The sequence below is a fragment of the Neophocaena asiaeorientalis genome, unplaced genomic scaffold (genome assembly GCF_003031525.2).
Source record: "Neophocaena asiaeorientalis asiaeorientalis breed wild unplaced genomic scaffold, Neophocaena_asiaeorientalis_V1.1 scaffold40, whole genome shotgun sequence".
Taxonomy (NCBI): domain Eukaryota; kingdom Metazoa; phylum Chordata; class Mammalia; order Artiodactyla; family Phocoenidae; genus Neophocaena; species Neophocaena asiaeorientalis.
Genome location: NW_020185335.1, coordinates 12,912,745 through 12,938,454, shown reverse-complemented (window position 1 = coordinate 12,938,454; position 25,710 = coordinate 12,912,745). Strand labels below are relative to the sequence as shown.

Genomic DNA, 25,710 nt, shown 5'->3' with positions numbered 1-25,710 from the left:
TGATTCTAACAGTGACTGTAATTGCTGGGCACTGCTTTATTCTATCACGCAATATGATCCAACATTTAACTGTTCCACCCCAACATGCTCCAGGTATGATGCTGAGAGCTGCCCCCTTTCCTTATATGATCATTACAGCCATCCAGTGAGGAGGTCTTGTTATTTCTAGTTTTAAAATGAGGGAACTGAGTTTATTAGGGCCGAGTGGCCTGCCCAGAGTGGATCTAAGCTTGTGGGCCTCAGACGACTTAAGTCCTCTTTAAGATAAAGAAAACAAAAATTATTACTGGAATTTTTAAAACAATTTTTAGAAGAATACAAAATTCGGCACCCAGCCCGGTAAAGGACCCATGCAAGAAAGCAGCCCTAGACCGTCAGCTTCGCAAGCCCCGTGGTACCTCTGTCGCTGAGGCAGGATCCCCCCAAGGCTGGGTGAGCCCAGGCCTAGGCCTCGACCTCTTCCCCATGCAAGGAAAGTGCATGTCACCCTGGGACCCTGCAGGAGGGGTGAAGAAGAGGAGAGGATGAAGGGCAGGGAGGGGACTGAGAGTGGCACACGTGGGAGGGAGACAGGAGGAGGCCGGCAGGTGGCTGAGGGGCAGCCGGGAGCGTGGGCCATGCAATGCACCGCCACTGCCACGTGGTTAAGCAGAGCGTGGGGGTTGGCCACTGGCCCCCTGAGAGCCAGCCAGGTTCTAGGTCATTCTCCTTAGCGCTTGTGTGGATAATAGAGAAGAGCAAGCAGCCCGGAGACCAGGTGGGAGGCTGTCATGACTTGGTTATAAGTAATGTAAATGTAGGTAGCCACGTGGGCCAGTGGCTGCCACGTTGGACAGCACAGCACTGAGCCATCGTGGGGCTCAGGCTGGGGACTTGTGATCAGATCTGTGTGGCTCGTGGCCAGATGTTTGCAGAAAAATAGTTACTCCCCTCGGGTACCAGTCCAGGCAAGAGACGGTGGGGGCCCAGAGGGAGCCAGGTGGCAAGGGTGACACTCGGGTTTCTAGACTCCGCAGCGGTCCTTAACTGAGGAGCGAAGAGCAGAAGCCGGCTCTGGGGCTGAGGGCAGTGGTTGAAATAAGGAATTCAGGTTAAGACGGTTTGAGTTGGCGGTGCCGGTGGGCTGTCCCGGCAGAGAAGTCAAGGGGGGATTCGTTAGACAGTTCAGGAACCTGTCACATTGGTGCTAAAGGTGTGGGTGTGGATGTCGTCAGCCAAGGGTGGCCGTGTCACGTGAGGAGACCCTAAGAGATGGCACAACCCTAGGAGGTGGCAGATGAAATAACAAATTCCTACCTGGCCACCTCGATCCTGACACCAGCAGCGGGCTCACGCTGCCTTGACAGACGACCGTCTGGATAGCAACAGCCATAGGTGTCGAGCTGTGTCGCTGCCAGGCCTGAGCCAGGCTCTCTGCGTGCATTTCATCCTTGCTGCCCCACTGCAAGTTCAGGGCTGAGGTTGCCATTTCACCGGCAGAAGCTTCTCTCTTCACACGCTAGACTCAGGATTTAAAAATAAAGAAAAATAAAGCTTGGTTCAAAATTAGCACAAGACTCGCTACAAAGAACACAAGACACGGCTTCCTGTGTGTTTTTTTCTTCAGTTTTTTTTTAAGACTTCCAGAAAAGTCTCCTCTGCAAAGCTGAGACGAAAAGGGTAAAAAATGCAAATGTGATGGTCCAACCTTGAACCATCATCTGTACGTGCCCAGCCCAGGGCAGCCACACAGAGACTGAAGAGAGAGGTATCCAAGTCCTAAGTTCCCAGAAGCTCCAGACAGGAGCTGCCTGGAATTATGGGGGGCGTGGGGGGTCACCAAGACTGTGGGCTCCTTTAGGGCAGAGGCAGCTCCTCTAACACTGTCCCAAATCTGGCCTCATGCTTGGCTCAGTGAATGGATCGATGGATGGACAGAAGATCGGTGGATGGATAGAAGGTGGACGGGTGGGTTGGTGGGTGAATGAGTTAATGAACAAACTGTAGTTCTGGAAAGTCCATCACTTGACGGCTAACAGAACCAAAGTAAGAGGAAATGCAGCCCAGTGCCTCTACTTGCAGGTTTGGGACTCACACGGACCCAGACGTGAGTCCCCACTCCACCCTCGCTGGTACTCGATGCTGTTGTGACCAATTATTCCGTTTATTTTGAGGCAGTGACTGGCCACAGATTCCAGTGTTCAAACACAAGGTACCGAAAGGAAAATGCCCAGAAGCCCTTTCCGGCCCCTCCAGTCTCAGACGCTAGTCCCCATCCACACAGCTGAACAGAGACATCTTGGCGGTAAACCGTAAGCTTCCCTCTCTTGTAGCCAGTCGACATGGATGGGATACGGTTCGGCCACCCGCTTGCCAGGTTGAAGAGGATATTCACTCGTCCCTGACTTGGGCCACCCCAGCTTCAGAGACCTGCTGCCTTGGGAACCATCCATCCTGCAGAGGCGAGGAGAAAACGCTAGTCCTTGCGTCCCAGCCTCTCTTGCAGCTGGGGCACAGCCATGTGACCCAGGCTCAGCAATCAGACGCTAGTCCTCACTTCCCAGCATCCTTGGGGGCGGGGGGGAGAGCAGCAAACATGCGACCCAGGCTCACCAATCAGATGCTAGTCCTCACTTCCCAGCCTCCCCTGCAGCAGAGCTGCAGCCCCCATGTGACCCAGGCTCACCAACCAGACGCTGCCTGACTAGGCTACCTGGCCTCGGGCCCTTTATTCCGCACACCTGGCGTCCTCCCAGCAGGCTCCGTTTTGGCGAAACAACAGCGGCAGTTGGTGTCTGCTGTTCTCAACGAGCGCGTCTGCGTCGTGCAATTGCTCACGCAGTGACTCTGCCCTCAGAGAGCGTGGGGCCTGGGCCACGCAGGGCTGCAACGCCGTCCTCGGAGGAGCTCTGAGGCCCCCCCGCCGCCGGCCTGCCCCGGCCGCCCGCTCCCTAAGAGGACTGGGGAAGGCGAGGCGTTGCCGTAGCACTGACTGAAATCAGCCATCATGGGAACCACACAGAGCACTGAGGGAGAACCGGGAAAGGACGCCCATCCACAGAGGTGCGAGTCCCCGGCGCGCGAGCACGTGTGTCAGCGGCAGAGATGGCGCTACAGGTAAGTGGAGTGACACTCCGCACGTTTTCTAGCACGGTGACAGTTTTGGGGGTGCCTTGCTTTGTGCGTGATTCTTCACTTACCCTCTGGCCACACTACTGAAGTGGGCGGCAACGCAGGAGAATCCCGTTTTACTGCTGAGCAAACGGAGGCCCAGGGAGGTGATTTCTGTGAATGACGGCGCGGGGTCAGGAGCAGGTCGCCGAAGAGTCCTCGTGCTTTTCTGGCTGGTAAAGGAGGGAGGCGGAGAGGAGACGGGGGAGAGGAGCCAGAGACGCCCCTTGGGATGCTTGGCAAGGAGCAGAAGACTCCAGGTGCAGGGGAATATCTGCCCTTGAAAACAAAATATACCAAACTGAGGCAGCCTGGGGCTGGCACTCCTCTACCACGTCCCCTCCAGGTGTCAGCGTCACCCATAGGCTGGCAGCGGGATGGTGGTGGCGATTCCACCACCTCCCCAGACACGGCCACATGCCAAGGAAGGAGGCCCCTGCTCTCTCACAGGAGTGAGAAGACGCCCCAGAAGCCCCAGCAGGTGTTTTCCTCACAGCCCATCACCATTATTCGGCCCCAGGCTCCTTCCTGAACCCTGACTGTCAAGGGCAATGGGTGACCCCATTGTCTTAGGGATCAAGAATCATAGCTGGGTCTGAGGATGCGGACCCCCCCCTCCCTGAATCAGGTAGAGCCGGAGATGCGTGAACAAAAACCTGGGCTCAAGGCGTAAGAGCCCAGAGTGGGGAGATGGATGTCAGCCCTCAAACAGCCGTGTCCTGTCACTGGCCAACCTTGAGGCAAATTCTGGTCACCCAGACCTGGGCACTTTGCTTACTTGTATATCGCTGAGTCCGTGTTTTCATGTGGATAATGGGTATAATGCTCTGGTAAGGTTGTTGATGACATGATAGGCTCTCGACAGCTGTGAGTTCCTTTCACAATTAGGAAGATGCGTTGTTGTCGATCAGATACACACAGGGTTCCCCACACACTAATCCCTCTCGGAGCCTGTGTGATCGCTGGTGTACTCAGTGAGCCGAAGCCTGGCTCTCTGTTTCCTCCAGACTTGGGAAGCTTGGTCCCACCTGGCCCTCTGACTCAGGGAGTTTGAGCCACAGGGAAATGCTCCTTAGTCCCCATTAAGCAAGACTCGGGGTCATTGGTTCCACCTGATAAACGGTTCAAAGCGAGGCAGAGCGTGAGGGTAAACTCTGGACTATCTCAGTTGCTTCAGAATTCATTGCTCCACAACTCACGCATTCGTCCATTTGGTTCCTTCAACAAACATCCCTTGAGCGCTGGCTGTGTGCCAGGGAGTACATTGGACACCTCGTTGGCCACTGTTAGGTTGAGTCTTTATGGCGAGCACAGGCTTTTTTTTTTTTTTTTTAACATCTTTGGCATTTTGGAAGCATTCCTGTCTGAAATGAAACAAATTGTAAGCCTCATTTAGAAACTAATTCCTTTCCTCCCACACATCCTAAGACGAGGTGTCAGATGATATGGTGTTCAGATTTTCCAAGTACAAATCACCTTTAGGTCAAGCCCAGGAACCCAGTGGAAGCAAAGGAAAATTTCGTAGGGCTGTTATAACAGTGGTTTTGAATGGAAATATCTTCTTGACTATAACAGCATCATGGTTGAATTTCACACCAGAGAAAGGAAGCACCGACCTTAACCTCAAAACGAGGAAGATCATAATAGTCACAAAAAAGGGAAAAAAAAACCCCAATCCTCTAAACCAGAAACCCCTGGTTGCAGGCCGGCCTGGACCCATGTCAGGAATTTTTCCAAGGAAGTACGCTTTGAGGTTGATCCGCACCCTGACCCCAGAATGGCTGAGAGCTTGGCTTTCGGAGAACTTGAGCTGAGAAGGAACGGGAGTGCGGGGAAATGCCAGTGAAGACAGCTGGCAGAAGCGAGTCAGGAGGAAGTGGCTTTGTGAGTTGTCACCCTCACAGCAGGCTGAGAAGCAGAAACCGAACCACACCGGGTACAGAGCTATTTTCAACCCTGGGGTTTTCACCCCCTGTCCCCAGTGTTCTGGGCAGTGTAACTCCCGTATGACACTGTCAGAGCCCTGGACTCAGGACAGAAGAGAAGGCAGGTCTGAGAAGCAGAGGCAGGAGGGCGCCTGCAGCGGTGCGTCCCCGCCGTGGAAACTTGGCCGCGTGACGCCCTTTCTCCGGGCCTTGTTTTCCTCCCCTGCTCACTCACTAAGGCTCTGTATCACTGTCCTCTGGCTGCTGTAACAAATGACCCGAAAGTGAGTGGCTTGAAACAACACACGTCCATTCTCTCACAGGTCTGGAGGGCAGAAGTCTGACACGGGTCTCACGGGGCTAAAATCACGGTGTCACAGGGCCGTGTCCTTCCGGAGGCTGCAGGGGAGCGTTTGTTGCCTTTTCCACCTTCAGGAGGCACGGCTTTCCTTGGCTCCATTTTCCAAGCCAGCAGGTAGCATCTTTCAGTCCCTGACTTTGATCGTCCTGCGTCCCCCTTTTAAGGACCCTTGTGATGACATAGGGTCTACCCGGGGAATCCAGGACCATCTCCCCACCTCAGGGTCGTTAACTTTTCACATCTGCAAGGTCCCTTTTGCCGTGAAGGTCGCTAGGATGTGGACATGTTGGGAGCATTATTTTTCCTACTACGAGCTCCTTCCCTCTTGAACTTTCTAAGAGCTGGGGTAAGAGCCGAGTCTTCTGTGAAACTTGCTGTCAGTTACAACGGTGGCTGACGTTCACGCAGGCCCTCCTCCCCACACCCCAGTTACCAAGGTGCCCCATCTAGTCCACCAGCATCCCCGGAGTTAGGGCCCATCTGCATCTCCTGTCCACAGACGAGGACAGTAAGGCTTGGGGGGTGGGTGGTCCTTGGCCTGTCCACACTCACGTGGAGGTGAGCTATAGAGCTGGGTAATTGAACCCCCCTCCTGCCAAAGCCTGAGCCGTCGACCACGTCCATAACTGTCGCCCGGGTGTTGCCTCATCGAATCAACTGGGATCAAAGGTTCACAAAGCAGACTCAGCCACAGGACCTCCCACTCGTTGCTGGCGGGAATGCAGAATGCACAGCCGCTTTGGAAAACAGCTGGGTGGTTTCTTCACAAAGCCAGACATAGGTTTAACCGTACGATCCGGTAGTTGTGCTCCTAGGTATTCACCCAGAGGAGGTGAGAATGGACGTCCACACAAATACCCGTGCACAGGTGTCGCAGCAGCTTCATTCATAATCGCCGGGCAGTCCGGGGGGCGTGGAGGTTATGGAGGTGCCACCACTGGGCATCGCAGTGCTGTGTGAGCTCCTGACTTTGGACAGAGTCCAGGCAGAAAAGCCCACACCTGTCACCGTGGTGACCCAGCCGCCTCTCACCACCCTTCTAGCACAGCATCCCTGCCCTCACCAGTCCCCACAGCCCACGATAATGTGCCTTGGCTGTGCCCTCTCCCCTCTCGCCCTCCTGACCCCTCTGTGTTTATCGCATCCCGGGGCAAAGCCCTCCGCCAGTCTCCCCTGTGCTCCACGGTGGGTAAGGGGCCCTCCTGGCGCTGGGCAGCTCCATCCTTCACTAGTCCACGCCGCTGTCATAGTTTCCTTTTCCTAGATGTGAGCTGGGGAGGGGGGCCAAACAGTGATGTGCCCCCACTGGCCCCGTGTCCTAGCGCCAAGCCTGGGCTCCCCGAGCGTTCAGTGGACCGCCGGACACCCCCTGGGTCCTCACGTGGGTTCCGGCCCCGTCTGTCCTTTCTCTGATCTGGCAGCTCCATGCTGCCGAGGGGCCTCCTGGACACACACCCATGTGTCCCAGCATGCCCGGCCCCGACGTAGCGATAGGCAGCGTCCCTGAGCAGCGTCCCTGAGCGCCTTGCTCTGAGAACCTTGGGTGTGTCCGTCGTCTCATCTCCACGGCAACCCTGGGAGGGAGAAGAGCCAATTACGACCAAATCCGTTTTGCAAGTGCGGAAGCTGAGGCTCCTGAAGGCCGTTGAGTCGCACACCCTAGGAGCCAGAAAGCCTCAGGGCCGGGGCCACACTCACCTCGGTGCTTCCCACGTCCTCGACCTCGACCTCTGACGGCACCCGTTGTCCGGGGATCAATCTAACGCGCCATCGTGGCATCAAGGCCACCCCCACCGCGGCTCTGGCCACAGGCCTCGCCACCGCTCGCTCAGTACACCAGCACCGTCCCGCGTCACCCCGGCACGCGTACCCCCGTGCCCGCTCGTGCTGTTCTAGAATGCCCTTCCCTCTCTTCTCCTGATGAGCTCCTCTGCTTTCTTCTTCCTCAAAGCCCAGTTTATGTATCACGAGTTTCTGTGGACACTCACTGCCGCGCCAGAGACAGGGGCCTGTGATGTGGGCAACAGACAAAGCTGGGCTGAGATCGCGGCCAGATGGGGGGACGGTGGGAGCCTGCGCTTGAAGCTGACTGGACGCCCGGTCCAGGGGGGGCAGCAAAGGGCAGACGTTGAGAGGAGCCCAGGGCTGGCGTCAGAGGTGCCAGGAGCCTCGAAGACCTGGAGGAGGAGCCAGAATAAACGTCAGAGCGAGCTAGTGCCCTGGCGAGTCCCCTCTGCGCCACCTGCATCGTCTCGTGGCTTCAGAGCTTCCGCTGGGGTCGCCCCCAGCTTGTACTTACCCAGAGAGCACACCTGGGCTGAGCGGGGGTCTCAGGAGATATTTGGAGCCCTTGACATCCCTCCAGGTCCCAACCACTCAGAGCCAATGGCAGCTCGGCAGAACGGGCGTGGGCTCCCACCCAGAGACCAGGAGGAAAGACAGCCCGATGGCAAAGTGGGCAACAGCTCAAACGAACGGCCCTTCACTGTCTGCTAAACCGACGACAAGGAGCCCAATCCCGTTAGCCACCAGAGAGGTGCCGCTGACAGCAGACAGAGGCATCACAGCACCACCCGAATGGCCACAACACGAGCGACTGAAAGTGCCACGTGTTGGTGGGGGCACGGAGCATCGGGAACGCTCACGCTTCAGCGGGAGGGCGGCCAAGCCAGCCACGCGCGCCCGCGACTCAGAAACCTGAGCGGGGCGCGGGTACCACACCTCGGTGCAGGGGCCCCAAACTGGAAACAAAGCCAGCGCCCCATCCACGGAAGAAGGGAACAGTCATGACTGTCACACGCGGACGCGGCACCACCTTGGAACAAACGCACGGCAGCGGGTGACACTCCCCGCCTGAAGGTGGGTGAGTGAAGCCAGACGTGGAGGTTGTCTTGTGGAACATCCCCAAATAGGAGCGTGTTGAGGGGCTACTGGGGGTAGAAGTGTAAAGAAAAGGAGGGCAGCGGTCACCCTGAAAGTCAGGACAACGCTGTCCTTCTGACCCCCTGCCCCCCAGCAGGGGAGAGGAGGGCACTGACGGGCACCGGGCGGGCCCAGCCGAGCCCAGGCAGTGAGGGCGCAGCTCCCCACTTACTCTGCAGCGTCCAAGGCCCTTCCACAAAACAACTCACTGTGGCTTCGCACCCATTTGCCAGACGAGGAAACTTAGGGTCAGAGAGGTCACACCATCAGGCATGGCAGCGGTGGGACAGAGCACCCCGGGCTGTGGGCAGCGGCTCCAGGGGGCCGGCACTGATCACTTCCGGTGCCAGCAGTTCTTCACGTCTGAGGAGGAGGGAAGTGATCCCAGCTCACTTCACGATCAGGAAACGAAAGGCGCAGCTGAGAGAATTCCCTTGAGTTTCGGAACGGCCGCGTCCCACACCTTGGCCCGACACTTCCGGAAAGCAGGCCCGTCTTGAGTAAGGCCTCGCAGCTGGGCTGGGCCAGGCAGGTGTGGCCGTCTGGAGTCTCTTGTTCTCCCTCTGGCCACACAAAGGCCCTGGTCTGCCTCCAGACACCCTCAGTTGGGCCCCCATCTCCCACCCACTCTGCAGTCCAGGCTCCAGGCCCCAGCCCGAGGTGCCTCCCCACGGGCCGCCCCCCCGTCTTCCTCCTCCCTCAGGGCTCCACCAGTCCCCCAGAGTCGCCCTCTGCTTCCATCCTCTGAGCCCACAGGGCCGGGTCCCGCCCTGCACGTGGGGCACGCAGTGCCTTAGATCTGGGAGGCACGTTCAGCCCCGTTCCTGTGGCGCCCTGAGCGTTTGCTCCTTCATCGGGAACTCTTGTTTTGAGCACATACTATATGCTGGAGACTTAGTAACAAGCAGGACAGACGTGGCCCCTTCTTCACCAACACTAATGCCACCTTCCTTCCTCTGATCTCCTGCTGGGGCTCCCACTGGCTGAGCTCGGCCGGAGGCCAGAGGGTGGGGAAGCCGTTAGTGGTCTGTGGCGGTCAGCCTTCCAGGGACCGAGCAGGGCGGACACTGGGGACCATGGAAGACATCCAGCATGACGATCTTAGAATGCTGTGTGCCCACGTGGGTCCTCACTCTGAGTTGCACCACCTCCGTGGACAGGCCCTCTGGAAAATCTCTCGGCTCCTTCTGTTTGATTCCACACCCACTAAGCAGTGTCCCCAGTTGCTGCCCACGTCACCAGCCCATAAAAGACCTCAGTGAATCCCCACAGCGTCCACATGAGGTCAGGGCAGTGAATCCCCACAGCGTCCACATGAGGTAGGAATGATGGGTAATTTATAGCCGAGGATGCTGAAATTCAGGGAAGGAAAGCCCCCACCCCAGTGTCTCACAGCTCATCAGCAGCGGACTCAGGCTTTGAACCCAGGTCTAGCTGACTTCACAGACATAGATGTGCCCCTTGCATCGGCCCGTACTGGACCTGGGTAAGAATTCAGGCACTTTCCCCCCCTTTCTCTTCTCCTCTGCCAGCTTCAGCTCCACCCCCGCCCCCGCCGACGCCTGCCTTTGGACAACTGAGCCTGCCGCCCAGCGGTCAGCCCCCAGGGCTCCCTGCCTCTGTCCCGTGGCCCTGTCTGACCCAGTGATGCAACAGCCGCCGCCAGCCTTGCAGTTGAAATGTTCTGAAATGTACAGTAGGCCAGGCCATCTGCTTCCTCCACACATCGCCCTCTGCCTCCGTCGGGACCCGGAGCAAACGTGCAGGGACACCAAAGCAACAGTCTCTTTATTTCTGGGCTCCGGATCTCTAACTGGCCTGATTGCTCAATGCGTGTTTCAGACATAGGAGCCGGGAGGAGGTCAGAAGAAAGGGCTCTGCAGATGCTGCAGGAAGGGAAATGCTGAGTGGAGCGATAACATCTTGGTCTGCTAAGTGCACTGTGATTTTTTCCCCCAAAAGCTCTTCAAGAAAACAGCCGGAGTCTCTCCCTCTTGTGTTTCCCTGAGAGATTTTTATTTTCAAGATTCTCTATTCTTTCTAACACAGTCTGGTCCTTACAATTTAATACAAAGGTGAAGGAGGGAACAACTACATGTACTGGACGTTTGATGTACGTGGGTATCCCTTAAAGAGCCAGGAACCATAGGGCTCAGTCTCAGAAATGCCCCTCTTGATATAACATAGCTCTGCAACCACATGTAGTTGCACCGTAGCTCAAATGCCCTAGTGCCGCGGGTTGAGAGCCGTGAGGTAGATCCGTGCCCGAGAGGTGTGTGAACCCAATCACACAAGAGAAGGGCTACGTTCAGAAGAAGGTACGCGACCCTTTCGTGCTCCCAGGTCGGAGTGAGAAAAGTCTACTTGCCTGGGATTCAAGGAATCGGGGCAGAAAGGAGCCAGGGCTTCCAGGGCAAGGGCAGAAGATTTAGGGAAAAAAAAAAAAGTGGGATGAGCAGCAAAGGAGAAGATGCTTCTGGGCTCCAAATATGACTGCATGTTCCTTGACACTGCTGTCATGAGGAGGTGGGGCTCTGCCCATCCTCCTGAATTTGGACAGCCTTGTGACTGCTCTGACCAATAGAGGTGGCAGAAGTGATACCAGATGGTGTCTGAGGCTGGGTCATAAAAAGCCATGCGGCTTCCCCGGTGTCCACTGGGCGGCCCGGGGGCTGCCATGCTGGGAGGAAGCCCAAGCTGCCCGGAGAGAGCACGTTCCAGGGGACAGCCGTGGCCGTACCCAGCCCTCCAGCCCTCTCCACGCCCACACGAGACGGAGATGCAAAGGCTGCAGCTGATGCCCCCCCCCGGCACTCAAGCCACCCTCAGCTGTTCGAGTCTTCCCAGCTAAGACCCCAGACGCTACGGACACCATCGTACCCTGTCTTAATCCTGACCCACGAAATCTGCGCGCAAAATAAAATGTTCTTGATACCGACAAGTCTGTGGGTTGCTTGTTACGCAGAGAGAGATGCGTGGGGCCGTCGCCACGCGGGGCAGACTCCATCGAGTCTGAAGGAGCCCAACCAGAACAGGAGAGAGAACGCACACCTTCCTCTCGATGCCTAAGGTTTTTGACTTGGATGAGGTACCACATCCCAGACACAGCGCGAGGCATGAAATCAGAGCACGTAAATTAAAGAAACACTGGATTAAACGACTTTCTTGCCTTGAGAGTGAACTTCTAAAATGCCAGTGAACGGTGCACGTGTCCGAGAGGAAGATACCGGCTGTGAGTGGGCTGAGACATTTGCTGCCTCTCTCCCGCTTTTGGTAAACGCAGCCAGACTTTCCACTGAGACACCACCTCCCTGACTCTCAACCCACTGAGCTGTTAAAATTACAGTCATCAGTTATAGATCATTCTTTAGCAAGAACTTCTAAGTATTTCTGAGTAGCTGAGTTGCAAAACTTTCTATCATGGAGGGTCTGAATCACTCACACAAACAATTTCTTCCTGGTTCCCACAATTGCCTCTTTGTGGAGAGAAACTGTCCCGGTAGCACACAGGGATGCCTGCCCAGTCTGTCCCTTTCAGGAGGATTCTCCAGGCTTCAGGAGGTTTCCCTGGGCCCAGCAGATCCTGTGGACGCTTATCCCAGGGTCCATCATCTCATTAATCCATCTGAACATTACAGAGGAAAACAAACATCTTGCATCCCGGGGTGGGGTGTGGGTGGGATGAACTGGGAGACTGGGATTGACGTATATACACACTATTGATACTACGTATGAAATAGCTAGCTAATGAGAACCTACCGCAGAGCACAGGGAGCTCTACTCAGTGCTCCGTGGTGACCTAAATGGGAAGGAAATCCAAAACAGGGGATATATGTATATGTATAGCTGGTTCATTTTGCTGTACTTCAGAAACTAACACAACATTGTAAAGCAACTATACGCCAATAAAAATTACTTTAAAAAATTTTTGCATCACAGAGGGATTTTGCAAGTTAGTATGCCAAGTGGCAGTCACCCACAAAGTGAGTGTTAAAATATCTTAATTTTGTTAATGATTTTAAAGCACAAAGAGTGAAGTTGTTTTCCCGAACGTCTCATCAGCCCATTCCCACGAGCTGCCTTTCAAGGTCCCAGAAGCCAACTGTCCAGAGGGGTCAACATCTCAAAACTTAGTTCACATCTAGGACCTTGGCAATGTTTTCTAGACGCCCCGGTTTACACTGAAGCATCTCGTCCTTGAATTCCCTCCTCCGCAAATGAAAGCCCTTGCGGCTCCCCACCTGTCTCTCCAAGGTTCCTGCAGGAACTCGAGTGGGAAGGATTTGTCAACTGTCTGCCTCAGGGTCTTGAACTCTGGGGAGAAGCAGACTTTATCAAGTATCCACACGTGGCCCTGAATCCACAGGACAGAAGAGGACTTGCTTGTAAACACGGCCCGGGCTGTGGCGTGCAGGAACGACGCGACCCGCTTCCGAGAGAGCCAGCCATTTGCCTGCCCACTGCCTCTCCCTGGCTGTCGGCCGGCCGGCCGGCCAGCCCGCTGAAGCAATGCAGCAAGAGCTGGCCCCCCAGGACACAAAGGGCCCAGCGGCAGCCACGCACGGCCCTGTGCCTAGGACTCCTCATCTCTAAGCTGAGAGTAAGAACCGTCCCATCCCGCTGGGCTCGCCTGAGCCGGAGGGAGAAGGCCCGTGGCCTTGCAGACAGTGTGTCGGGTAGCTTGTCTCTGCCCTGCCATCCATCAGTCCGTCCTAGGTGGTTCAGTGGGCACGTCCCGTGAGGACATCTCCATGACGGCTGGACTAGGCCCCACGTGTCCCCGCTGTATTCCCAGGACCAGCACAGTGAGCGTGTGAGTGAGTGAAAGAAAGCACTCCCCCATCATGTGTGGCTCTCCAACAGGTCATTTCCAGCAGCTCCCAGGACGGTGCTCAGGGCCAGCCTCCTCCCTTCTCCACACCCCTGCATACTCTCCAGTCAGCTCACGGAAAGTCAAGCATGAGAAAACCCTCAGGGTTCATAAAAACATGGTGTGCCCATACCACACTTTCTCCAAGAAGTTCTGTACGGTCTGTAAGTCTCCAGACCTTTCTGCTACTGTTCTGAGGATTAGTAAAAAAACAAGCAAAAAAATCCTGAAAAATCACAGTGCAGGGACTTCCTGGTGGCCCAGTGGGTAAGACTCCACGCTCCCAATGCAGGGGGCCCGGGTTTGATCCCTGGTCAGGAAACTAGATCCCGCGTCTGCAGCTAAGACCCGGCACAGCCAAATAAATAAGTCTTTTTTTTTTTTTTTAAATCACAGTGCAATATTGTTTTGCAGTCCCCCCTTTGAAGAATCTAGAATCTGATGAAAATGATAAAAGATTTGACGATGACTTAAAAAAAAAAAAAAGCAGCGTTTTAAAAAGCACTTTATTTTAATAAAGAGATCAATAAACTTTTTAAATGGATGCAAAAGTAAATATTAATTCGGCATATTAAAGATGTCTGCTCTGACAGTCATCTGAGCAGAGACTAAAGCCTATTTTTATCTGACAGAACTTCAGAAAACAGGTCTATTATCCTTAAAAATGTAATGTCGGCTTTGTCGGCCCAAGAGGAGAAGCCACTCCTCCTGGAGTTTTCCTGTATTCTCATGTGAATTCCAGCACGTCTGAAGAACCTATCATGGAATCTCGCTCACACCACACCTCCATCACCTTCGTACAAATGGCAACAGGAAGAATAAAACGGCATTCTTTGACTTTTCAGATTTTTTACTGGGGACTCTCACAAGGCCACCGGGTTGGCTGAGCTGGGGCAATCATGTCCTCAAACCCCAGCTTCTCGCACTTCTCAAAACAAGGGTTGACAGGTGAGGCCCCTCCTTGCCTTTTCCTCGTGAGATTCTGAGTCCGGGATGGTGGTGACCCAGGCTGGGAGAAAGAAGAACGAATAGAAAATTCTCCTCCCCACCCTGGAGAGAGTGGGTGGGAAGCAAATGGACCATCACCAATGCCCCCACCCCAAACCTGCCCCGTGTCTCCACTGACTGTGGGATCGACTCGGCCAAACCCACAGGCTCTGTGACACCAAGCAGTGGGGAGCCTGCAGGTCCTCAACCACGCCGTGCCTGTCCAGTCCCGGCCTGCCCCTGGGTACACCCATCTAGCAAAATACGTTTGTTTTTTTTTTAGAAAAAATGTTCAAGTGCTTATTTATTTACTTATTTTTAAAATAATTATTGGAGTAGAGTGCATTTAAAATGTGTTTCAGGTGTACAGCACAGTGAATCAGTTGTACATATATATATGTCCATTCTTTTCCAGATTCTTTTCTCATACAGGTTATTACAGAATATTGAGTGGAGCTCCCTGTGCTGTACAGTGGAGCTCCCTGTGCTGTACAGTAGGTCCTTGTTGGTGATCTATTTTATATATAGTAGTGTGTATATGTTAATCCCAATCTCCTGATGTATCACTTCCCCCCGTTTCCCCTTTAGTAACCAAAAACTTCATTGTGATGCCCATGAGTCTGCTTCTGTTTTGTAAATAAGTTCATTTGTATCATTTGTTACTAGATTCCCCATATAAGTGATATCATATGATAAATAGTTGTCTTTCTCTAACTTCACTTAGTGTGATAATCTCTAGGTCCAGCCATGTTGCTGCAAATGGCATTATTTCATTCTTTTTTATGGCTGTGTTCCATTGTATGTATGTACCACACCTTCTTTATCCGTTCCTCTGTCGCTGGACACTTAGGTTGCTTCCACGTCTTGGCTATTGTAAATAGTGCTGCAGTGAACATCGGGGGTGCATGTGTCTTTTCGAATTATAGTTTTGTCTGGATGGATGCCCAGGAGTGGGATTGCTGGGTCATATAGAAATTCTATTTTTAGTTTTTTAAGGCACCTCCATTCTGTTCTCCGTAGTGGCTGCACCAATTTACATTCCCACCAACAGTGTAGGAGGTTTCCCTTTTCTCCACGCCCTCTCCAGCATTTATTGTTTGTGGACTTTTTAACGATGCCCATTCTAACTGGTGTGAGGTGGTAACTCATTGTAGTTTTGATTTGCATTTCTCTAATGATTAGCGATGTTGAGCATCTTTTCATGTGCCTCTTGGCCATCTGTGTGTCTTCTTTGGGGAAATGTCTATTTAGATCTGCTGCCCATTTCTTTATTGGGATTTTGTTGTTTTTCTGATACTGAGCTGCATGAGCTGTTTGTATATTTTGGAGATTAATCCCTTGTCGGTCACTTTGTTTGCAAATATTTTCTCCCATTCTCTGGGTTGTCTTTTCACTTTGTTTATGGTTTCTTTTGCTGTGCAAAAGCTTTTAAGTTTAATTAGGTCCCATTTGTTTATTTTTGTTTTTATTTTCATTACTGTAGGAGGTGGATCAAAAAAGATATTCTGTGATCTATAACAGAGTGTTATGTCTGTGTTTTCCTCTAAGAGTTTTAGACTATCCAGTCTTACATCTTAGGTCTTTAGAGTTTAAATTGTGTTTGGTGTTAGTGTTCTAATTTCATTCTCTTACATGCAGTTGTCCAGTTTCCCCAGCACCACTTTTTTTTCTTAGCGATTGATTGATTTTAACCACTTATTGAAGAGACTGTATTTTCTCCATTGTATATTCTTGCTGCCTTTGTCATAGATTAGTTGATCACAGGTGCGTGGGTTTATCTATGGACTCTGTATCGTATTCCATTGATCTGTATTTCTGTTTTTGGGCCAGTACCGTACTGACTTGATTACTGTTGCTTTGTAGTATAGTCTGAAGTCAGGAAGCCAGATTCCTCCAGCTCAGTTTTTCTTTCTTAAGATTGCTTTGGCTGTTCGGGGTCTTTTGTGTTTCCATACAAATTTTTAAAGTTTTTGTTCTAGTTCTGTGAAAAATGCCATGGGTATCAAGTGCTTTGTAATTACGAAAGTGATTTTAAGTGGTCGTAGAGACACATTATCCTGCACATTGGAAGGTCAGTGCAATATTGTGAACCAGAAAGCCAAGCAAGCCGTTGTTTTCAGGCTCCTATCTGGCTTTTGATTAGTATCATGATTGAGGGTAAATATGTGGATATGTTTTTGGGGGAGGAGATGCACGTTATTTGCTAGTAAATAGGGTAGGTTCTTCCAGGGCTAAAACTGGGACTTCTCTCTCTGTTGGAATCCCACTACGTTGAAGGGTAGAATTTGGTGTGCAGTGGGGTCAGTTTTTAAAAATTTTATGTGTATTTTACCACAATTTTTAAAAATTTTACTGAAGTATAGTTGATTTACAATGTTGTTCTAATTTCCACTGGACAGCACAGCAATTCAGTTATATATTTTTTTCGTGTTTTTCTCCATTATGGTTTATCACAGGATTTTGGATATAGCTCCCTGTGCTGTACAGTAGGATCTTTTGTGTATCCATTCTGTATATAATAGTTTCCACCTGCTAATCCCAAACTCCCAGTCCATCCCTCCCCCAGCCACCCCCTTGGCAACCACAAGTTCTGTTCTGTGAATCTGTTTCTTTTTCAGATAGGTTCACTTGTGTTGTATCTTAGATGCCACATACAAGTGCTATCATACCGTATCTGTCTTTCTCTAACTTCACTTAGTGTGATAATCTCTAGGTCCAGCCGTGTTGCTGCAAATGGCATCCTTTCATTCTTGTTTATGGCTGGGCAGTGTTCCACTGTGTATATGTACCACACCTTCTTTATCCGTTCCTCTGCTGATGGACATTTAGGTCATTTCCATGTGTTGGCTACTGTTGAGTAGTGCTGCTATGAACATAAGGGTGCGGGTATCTGTTCGAATTATTGTTTTGACTGGATATATGCTCAGGAGTGGGAGTGCGGGATCATATGGTGAGTCTATTTTTAGTTTTTTAAGGAACCTCCATACTGTTCTCCATAGTGGCTGCACCAACTTACATTCCCCCCAACTGGCAGTGTAGGAGGGTTCCCTTTTCTCCACACTGAGTGGGGTCATCTTTCTTTGACTGCAAGGAGTACTGGGGCTAGGGGACCAGCATAGTGGTGAGAAGCTGACACATCTCACCCTGTGTTCCCCAGTCGACTCCAGCTGCCCTCCCACGTTCCACGTCGGAGGCCCACGAATGGGTTGACTGAATCGAAGCCACGGTCAAAAAGCTGGTGCCATCCACAATTATTTTTTGAACTTGTGGTTTATATCCTGCCCACTTTATAAAAAAAAAAAAAGATTCAAGGCAGTTTACAATAGGACAATTAACTTAAAAAGGGCAATTAAAAGTACAAATATTTTAAAAACAGGTCAAAACCATTTAGAATGAAGAAGAGAGAGGTATGTCAGATGACTTAATTACAGAAATGAAAAAATAAACTTAGCTCTAAGCTTCCTGGCAACAAAGGCCCCAAAGGAAAGTTTTCATTGTCTGAAGATGAAAACACACCAGTTCACCTGGCAATGGAAATGCTCTCCTGGCACCAAATTCTAGGAAGACGATGCGTTCTTCTAAAAGCCCAAGCGTTGTGCTTTCACTTATTAAAGGAAGGCTGGTATCCAGGTGTCTTTAAATCTTATTAACATGCTTAAAAGAAGACACTTCACTGAATCAAGCATATGAAATGATAACGCTATAGCTCTAACCAAAGTTAAACTGATCTTCTACTCCAGATTTCTGTTCTGGAAACAGCTGTTTATTTGCTAATAAAATTGAATGCCAGGTCTTTGGAAATATCAAGTATCCCCAAATACTGAAAGAGTCATAGCAACTAATGGTAATTAGGGGGAAATGCAGGAAATAAATGTTTTAATCACAAGTTATAGTTACAGCCTCCAGAGCATCTGGTGCAAGTTTCAATGCTTACACCTGAACGGTAGACGTGGGGCACAGCTCTGTTTCCCTGTCACGTCCTCAGAGGACGCCCTTACTAAATGAAGAGCAGGGGTAAAGCCTTCCACCCCAGGTCAGAGGGATCCACATCCTTAAATAATTACGACAGTAATTGTAATAATGGAATTCTAGACGTGGGCGGGGCGGGGTGCCCGAGAGAGAGACTTAAACTGTGATCTGTTGGTTTTCTCTGAAAAAAGGTCTCTGGTGTGAGGCGCAAATATCTGGAAACATGCGGAAGACCTGGTCTGGCAGGGGCTCCTCGGGAGCCTGCATCACAGAGCCGGCGCTGCAGCTCTTCCCAGCCTCTTCCACCAGCTGTCGGACGTAGAGCTGCTCGATCTGGAGGGACACGCACCACAAGGTCAGAGGTGGAGGTGGGGAGTGAGGTGGGCCTCTCTGATTACCCCGGTCTGGAGCCATCCATCAGAGCCTCCAGGCCTCCAGTGGATGAATGAACAAGCAGTCCTATGTATACTCTCCCCGCAGTGCTCCAGTCTGGCGAGCCGGGGTCCAGAATTCCACCGGTTAGAGTTCACGTCTTTGACTAGAGTTAAACAAGGGCTGGCAAAGCGCTAATCTGTCAACTTAGACCTTAAGACAACTGAACAGGGGCAACTCCTTCTGAAAAGGAGGTTTTGAGTTTTAAACAACGACCTAAACAAAAGGAGGGGAAACAACGTGGACTCTGAGAGTCCTGGAACATGAGAAGATAGTTCAGGGGTGAAAAGAGTCTCCTTCCCCCACCTGAAGCGCTCGTCCAAGCCTGCACATGGGTGGAGCTCCCCCCGGGCCCTGCTGCCTGGTCCCCTGCCAGACGTGCAGGCTGCAAGGTCTGGACGCGAGCCCTGAAGCCGCCGGTTCTCACCTGCACGAGAATGAGCTTGGAGCGCAGCGGGGTCATATCTGGAAACTCCTCTCCGAAGCACAGCACCACCCTGCTGTCGGGAAGCCGGTTCTGGCTGTTGTAGAACTGCTGCAGCTCTGCGGGGACACCAGCGCAGGGGAAGGTGTCGGCGAATCCTGGCCTTGCGACCCCCCTCGGCCAGGTGGACTCAGGGCTTTCGCACCTGAGCTCGTCCCCCTTCGCGGGGCCCCTTCTACAGAAAGCCCCCGGGAGTTCTCTGGCCAGCGGCCTCAGGGGACCAGAGTGACTGATTTCACACGTCCCGACCTTCCAGGAGGAACTCGCGGGCGTGGGATCCTAGCCACACGCCTCCCAGGATGACGGCAGCCTCGGGCAGCGCTCCCCTGCACAAGGTCACTGTCTCAGGACGTGGACACGGCTGCCCGGGGACCTTGCCAAGCTGCAGATTCTGACCGCGCAGGCCCGAGCTGGGGCCTGAGACTCTGTGTCAGTAACCAGCTCCCCAGGGCCCGGGGACAGCCCCCAACGACGTGGCAAGGCGCTAAGTTCCTTAATCCTCTGACAGCTGCACAGGGAAAGAACCGCACAGGCGCTCCCTCTGCGGGCACCCCCTCTAGACGCCGGGAGTCAGGCAGGGAGGGGCCTGGGTGGCTCGGGGAGAACGGGCAGGGTTCAAACGCAGGGCCGCCCTGCTGCCCCCTAGCTGGGGCCTCTCCTCCGCCGGCCACCCCTGGACGCACAGGTGGGAGGGAGGCGGGTCGGGACTGACCTCGGAAGAACTGGCTGGTGTCGAAGACCTTGACCACCTCGTCGCGCTCCAGCTTGTTGGGGCCACCCCTGCCCGCCGCGGCGTTGCCGCTGTAGAACACGCGGCCCTGGCACTGCCGCTTGACCAGCACGCCCTGCCGGCTGCTGTGCAGGAGGACGCCACGCTCCAGGTGCCCAAACAGCTTCCGTGTCACCTGCCGCTGCCGCTCACTGGGGATGGCGTCGGCCGGCGGGAAGCGCACCAGCTCCAGGCCCTCGGGCCCACACAGCTTACCGCCGGGCAGGCCGGGCTGGCCCAGGGACAGGCGGCAGCCCTCGGGGCACGTGGTGGTGGTCTGGCCCACCAGCTTGCCCCCGTAGTAGAAGCTGATGACCATCTGGGAGAAGGCTGTGGGGAGACGGGGACAGGTCAGGGGCCGCGGGAGAAGGGGCCCCGGTCCCTTCTGTGCCAACGTGGCCGGAGCCTGCCTTTCTCCCGGGGGGGGGGGGGGCTTAACCCTGGGAATCTTCGGCATTCTGGGGAAGTTCACGCCCCCCTTCTAGAAATAATGTTTTTATAAGCACGAATAAATGCACAGAATCACTAAGGAAGCCAGTGATTCAAAACACAGTAAAAATTGCTGGAGGGTCCTCCCTCCCTCTGGGGATGGTCTCTGTAATTTACAAGTCACGGTTGAGGGTAAAACGATGTTGTGACAACTTAAATTCTTCGGAAAATAACTCCATCTCACAGGCCCTGCTCTACCACTATCGTGTACACAACATACAATTTATACTAGATGTATACGCACATATATACACATGCACGTATACGAATGTACATACATATGTACACACGCAAACACACACACACACAGTACTGCCTACGTTCATAATGGAAGGAAATGCTAGATTTGATTTCCAGGTTAGTGAAAACAAAGATGTAACCTTTTTCCTGACAGATTCACAGTCGCCTTGGGGTTCCCTGAATTTCCAATTAAGAATCGCTCCAAAACCTTTCCTCCAAACCTGTTCTCAGGAAGAAGTCTGAAAAGTACTCAAGTTAAGGCAACGTTTCCCAAAATGTGCCACACGTAAGATGACTGGGGGGCGGGGGGAGACAGCATTACATAAATGAAGAGGTTATTCCATTTTCAATATTCTCTCCATCTCTGATCAAAGAAAGCCCTAGTTTGGTGCCGATGGACCCTTAACACGTAATTCTGACAACCTCCCTTTCAAACGAGGCAGAGAACTTGAGCCTCTGAGCCTTGGGTGGGGGTAATATAACGGCCAGAATTTCTGAACAGTGTGTCTGGTTGCCCCTGGCTTTGCTTTGGCCTCCGAGTTCCTACTTACAGCAAGTGGCACGGGTTCCACCTTTACAGGCAATGACAGATGGTCCCCATTTAAATTCAACTTAATTTTTTAAAAGTGAAACTTAGAGAAAAGTCAGACATTAATAATAGTCCAGGCGGTACTCAGATATGAAAACCAACTGCGAAGGCGGGGCTCACGTGACCACTGTTTGGGAACCTCTAAACTAAGGCGGGAGTGAAGACAACAGGCAGTCCAGGGACACCCGCAGAGGGAGCTGCATCTTTCTTACTACCTTAAGCTACAAGAAGTACACACACTACCAATGAGCTTGGTGAGTTCAGGGCACCTTCCAAGTGCCCCAGACCCGCCGAGGGCTGCCTCTGGAGCCACACAAGCTGTGAGTGGCCCAACTCCGTGGTGCCCCCGAGAGCTGTGCAGCGCACCAGCTGCCCCACTGTCAGGGGCGGCCCCGCGAGCAGCCACCCGCCTGGCCTGGGTTAACGCTGCCGTGCACTCCTGATTCCTCGGAACCGCCCACTGGGCTCCGCTCAAACGGCACAACTCCCTGGTCCGTACCCCAGGCTCCGTTTTCTCCCACGTCGGAGTTCAGTGGCGTTCCCAAATCACGCGGGGTTGTGGGTCAGGGCTTCAGGTGGTCCAGTCCAACGCGTTTACTTGACATTTGGGGAAACTGAGGCCTGAGCGGGCTCAACAGCACCCGCATCCCAGCCCGCATCTCGTCCCCCGCTCACCACCCTCCCCACGTGCCGTGTCTACACCACCTAATGCTCCACGCTCCTCTCCCCACACTCCAGAGCAATTCTGACCTTTGTCCCAAATGGATGAAATGCTCCAGATTGACTCTGCCACCGCTCTGCTCCTTTGCCCTGTCATCGCCCAGGCCTTATCTCATGCCAGCGCCTCTGGGCCGTGTGAACAGCTGCTGCACAGGTGCTCCAGACAGGCCCAGGAGGGCTGTGCAAATGGCCTCTGCTGAGGGGCGGCGCGGGCTGGCAAGGCCTGAGCGGGGACACACGGCCGCTCCAGCCGAGCGGTGGAGGCCCCGGAGGAGAAGCGCCTCAGCCCGGCCACCGGGGAGCGCAGGCCAGCCTTCCTGCGGACCTAAGAGCCGCACGGCAACCGCGTCTTGCGCCCGGTTTAGCCACTCGCCCACCGAGGACAGCCCTGCTGGGGGTCAGTCTGACCACGCTGGCGGCTCAGCACAGATGTCAGGGGCACGGGCTCTGGAGCCTGGGCGCCTGGCGTGTGGCCCCAGCTGGGTTGCCCGGGCAGCAGCTCCACCACTCCGAGCCTCAGTCTCCCCATCAGCAGAGTGGAGACGACGGCCCCACCCCGCCGGGCAGCTGTGAGGACAGTGTGGGCTCGCATTTGTGCCCGGCACGTGTAAGCACCGTGTAAGCGATGGTTAAATAAACTGGGACGACGGGACAAAAGACGAGCTGCGCAGATGAGACCCTTGAAGTTATGTCCCATCCCTGGTCTCACAGCCGTACCTGGTGCTGAGCCCAGTGGTGGGGACCCATTAGCATATTGAGTCCTCAAAGCGACCCCTTGAGATGGAGACTATCCATAATGACACCATTTTCCAGGTAAGCAAACCGGGGCATAGACAAGTGAAGGCGCTCGCCCCGACGACGCGACTGCCAATTTGGGGGCCTGGACCCAGCCCTCCCCAGCAGGCCAGCTCCTTGCCTGCCACTCCCGCCACTCTTGACAGTTCCAGACGATACCCTTGACCCTGGTCACTTCAACGACACAGTCGAGAGCACACGCTGGCGGCCCGAGGCGCGTGTGGATCCGCCAGCACAGTGGGGTGCTGTCAACACGTGTCTGTAGCCAGCGTTTTACATGGGATGTTTCACATAAAAATCCAGACCTCTGGTTTCTCTACAGTAAACGGGGAAAGCAAGGCCGGCTGGGTCTGCGAGTCCACAGGGCAGCACGGTGGGCATGGGGTTCCACTTTGCCACACTCCCTACCGCTCCCTGGCGCCTTTCACCTGTCCGTTTCACTCACTGCCTCCGCCCTTGCCAGCTTATTCACCTAGCGGTGGGTGTGTGAACGGAACAGAGGGACCGAAGTCCACAACTTCTACAAGAACGTTTTAGGACTTTCTCGGCACGAGGCAGTGGCTGTGAGTCTCCTCACACGTGGGGCACTGAGAAGCTCTGGAACAACCCGGGAAACTTCCTCCCTAAACCGTCTTCGCTCACCCAGATGCCGCAGCCCTGTGCCCGGCTACTCTTCTGCCCCCAGAAAGCATCAGTCAGCAGACTCCCTGGGCCACGGCCCCGTGACCCAGGCAGAAAGCGGTCTCAACAACAGGCTCGCACCAGATGCCTGGGTTTGAGCCCTGCACCCCTCTTCCCAGCCGTGGGACCTACGGCCAGCAACTTAACCTCTAAGCCTGTTCGTTTCCTCTTCTGTGAAGACGGAGTTCTAACAGCCCCCAGCTCGCAGGGCTGCCGTGCAATGCTTAAGAGCTCTGAGAACAGGAGGGTGGTTTGCTTTATAATCTTCTGGCCTGGGTGAGACCTGGCTCCGCCCCCGCCCCCCCAATACACCCGTCCCCTGAGGGCCTTGGTCGAGACACTGCTCCCTGAGCCCCGTTTCCTCCGCTACACCAGGAGGCCCGAAGCCCGCAGCCCTAACGTCCTGTGGGCCATCTTGATGAGTCAAGCCGCTCGCTTCTCACAGAACAGGGCAGCTACTGGGGAAGACACCGCCTTCCTCTGCCCTGAAGATGCCACCGATGAGCCCGAATGTTAAATTCCAGAATCCCCAGCAAAACCAGACAACCGTGTGGCCCAGGCCACCTCTGCCCGCAAGGGACAGGGGCACGGACGGAACGGCCCAGCTCGGCGGCCCACGAGCTGCGTGACACAGGGTTTCTGAGCCTGTGCAGTGGGAACAGTAACGGCAGCTACCTAGAGCTGGTGCCGTACTGAGATGAGGCCGTGAAAGTCTCAGCACGGATCCTGGCACCCAGCTAGCACCAGCTTCACCACCACCACCACCTCCGTCATCATCAACACCGTCACCACTGTCGTCGTCGTCACTGTTATTAGCATCCCTATCGCTACAGGCTTGGGTGTGGGAGAGGGTATGTCAGTAAAGGAAACTGACCCCAGGAACGCTGACCAATTATGTCCCTACCAGAAAGCTGTAATAACACTTCGTTAAAACCTCAGAGCACTCTGGTGAGGTGGCTGTCACCGTTGTTCCTACTTTATAGGTGAGGTGCCTGAAGTTCCGAACGGTTCCGTTACTCCACCTGGGGTCACACAGAGCTGGGCCTCGAGCGTGTCTGTGCCCACGCTCTTTCTCCTGCATAATTACACCCAGAAAGAACTCTCTGGGTCTGTTGGTCCGACCCAAGACGAAGCCAAGAAGACCACCACTTGTTCCCGAGCCACACGGTGAGAAGGAATCGGACTCCCAACTGCCGACACTGGATCGCGCTCGTCCGCAGCCCTCGTGGGCCCCCACGGGTCCGCAGGGCTTTGTTCAGAGAGCTCGCCTGGCCTACCCCCGGCCCGCCCCGAGCCCCTCCGTACCTGCGTGGTGCGCGTCGTAGGTGCTGTACCCTGGCACCAGCGGCAGGCCTGCTGGAGAGAGACAAAAGCAGCGTGAGACCCAGCCAGACCCCCAGCCGTGTGCGGGGACCCAGTCTCCTTAGGAGCCGCACGTGCGTGCTCCGGAGGCCCCGCCGCAGGCTTCCGCTGCATTCAGGGTGTTCCCTCCCAGCACAGCGACCCTTGTTTCATAAAGCCAGACCTCAACCCGACGGGCGGGCAGGGGGAGGAGCCTTCCCCCGTGCTGTGGGATCTCTGATTGTGTGTCGGCGTGACACCATGGGGCCACACTTCCTTCCCGCCCCAGGGTCTGCTCCTGAAATACCCCTGGACTGCGGCCCCTCCCCCAGGCCTTGCCCCGGAGGGGAGCCCGGAGCCCAGCGGGTGTTCCCGGTCGCGCAGCCGCAGCACAGGGACCTGGGGCGACGTTGTCCCCCAGCAGCCTGGCCAACTCTGAGGCCGCTAGGCCAGCTGTCACCTCCCGGTCTCCCACAGCGGACAGCGGGGCAAAGAGGCTCGTGCCCACGGAGGGAGGGTCGTTTCAAGGAGCGGGGGCGGGGGGTATGAGAAGCTAAGAAGAGGACGAAGGCCTCACTCAGTCCTCACGACCCCGAGGGGGCAGGTCCCGGTGTCTCCATTTTATAGTCAAGGAAACTGAGGCTTGAATAAGATACGCAACTTCCTGGCATGGGATTCGAATCCAGGGCTCCAAGCTCTCCCCATCTCAGGGGAGATCCTTGGCTCTCAGGGGTCCTCACGTCACAAGACTGTCCTAACGGACCTACGAGCCCCGCTGCATCTTCCCTCTGGTGTCCCGCCCCTCCGTCCACCCTTCCCAGGGGCACAGCGGGGCGCGCGACCGCCGACAGGAAGGACACTGTGCCTCCAGGGGACAGTGGCAAGTGGGGCGCAAAGGCGTGGTTGGGCTGTGCCCTCGGGCCCGGAAGCCACGCCAGCTCCCTGGGCTCAGTCACCTTCAGGAAAATGGGGATCACGGCAGCCTG

The 25,710-nt window shown here is 54.3% G+C and overlaps 1 protein-coding gene across 2 annotated transcripts in view; it reads right to left on the bottom strand.

The window, feature by feature from the left end:
- Positions 1-17,466: 17,466 nt before the first annotated feature.
- The window catches only part of IRF8 (interferon regulatory factor 8), an 18,740-nt gene continuing 10,496 nt past the window's right edge, over positions 17,467-25,710 (bottom strand). The window contains exons 5-8 of one of the 2 annotated variants that reach the window (XM_024735699.1): positions 24,689-24,739; positions 19,813-20,199; positions 19,044-19,159; positions 17,467-18,517 (exon numbers count right to left, since the gene is read on the bottom strand). In XM_024735699.1, coding sequence (XP_024591467.1) covers positions 18,341-18,517; positions 19,044-19,159; positions 19,813-20,199; positions 24,689-24,739 — 731 coding nt within the window. In that variant the 3' untranslated portion in view covers positions 17,467-18,340. The remainder of the gene's footprint in view (positions 18,518-19,043; positions 19,160-19,812; positions 20,200-24,688; positions 24,740-25,710) is intronic. The other variant, XM_024735700.1, reaches the window with a different exon arrangement.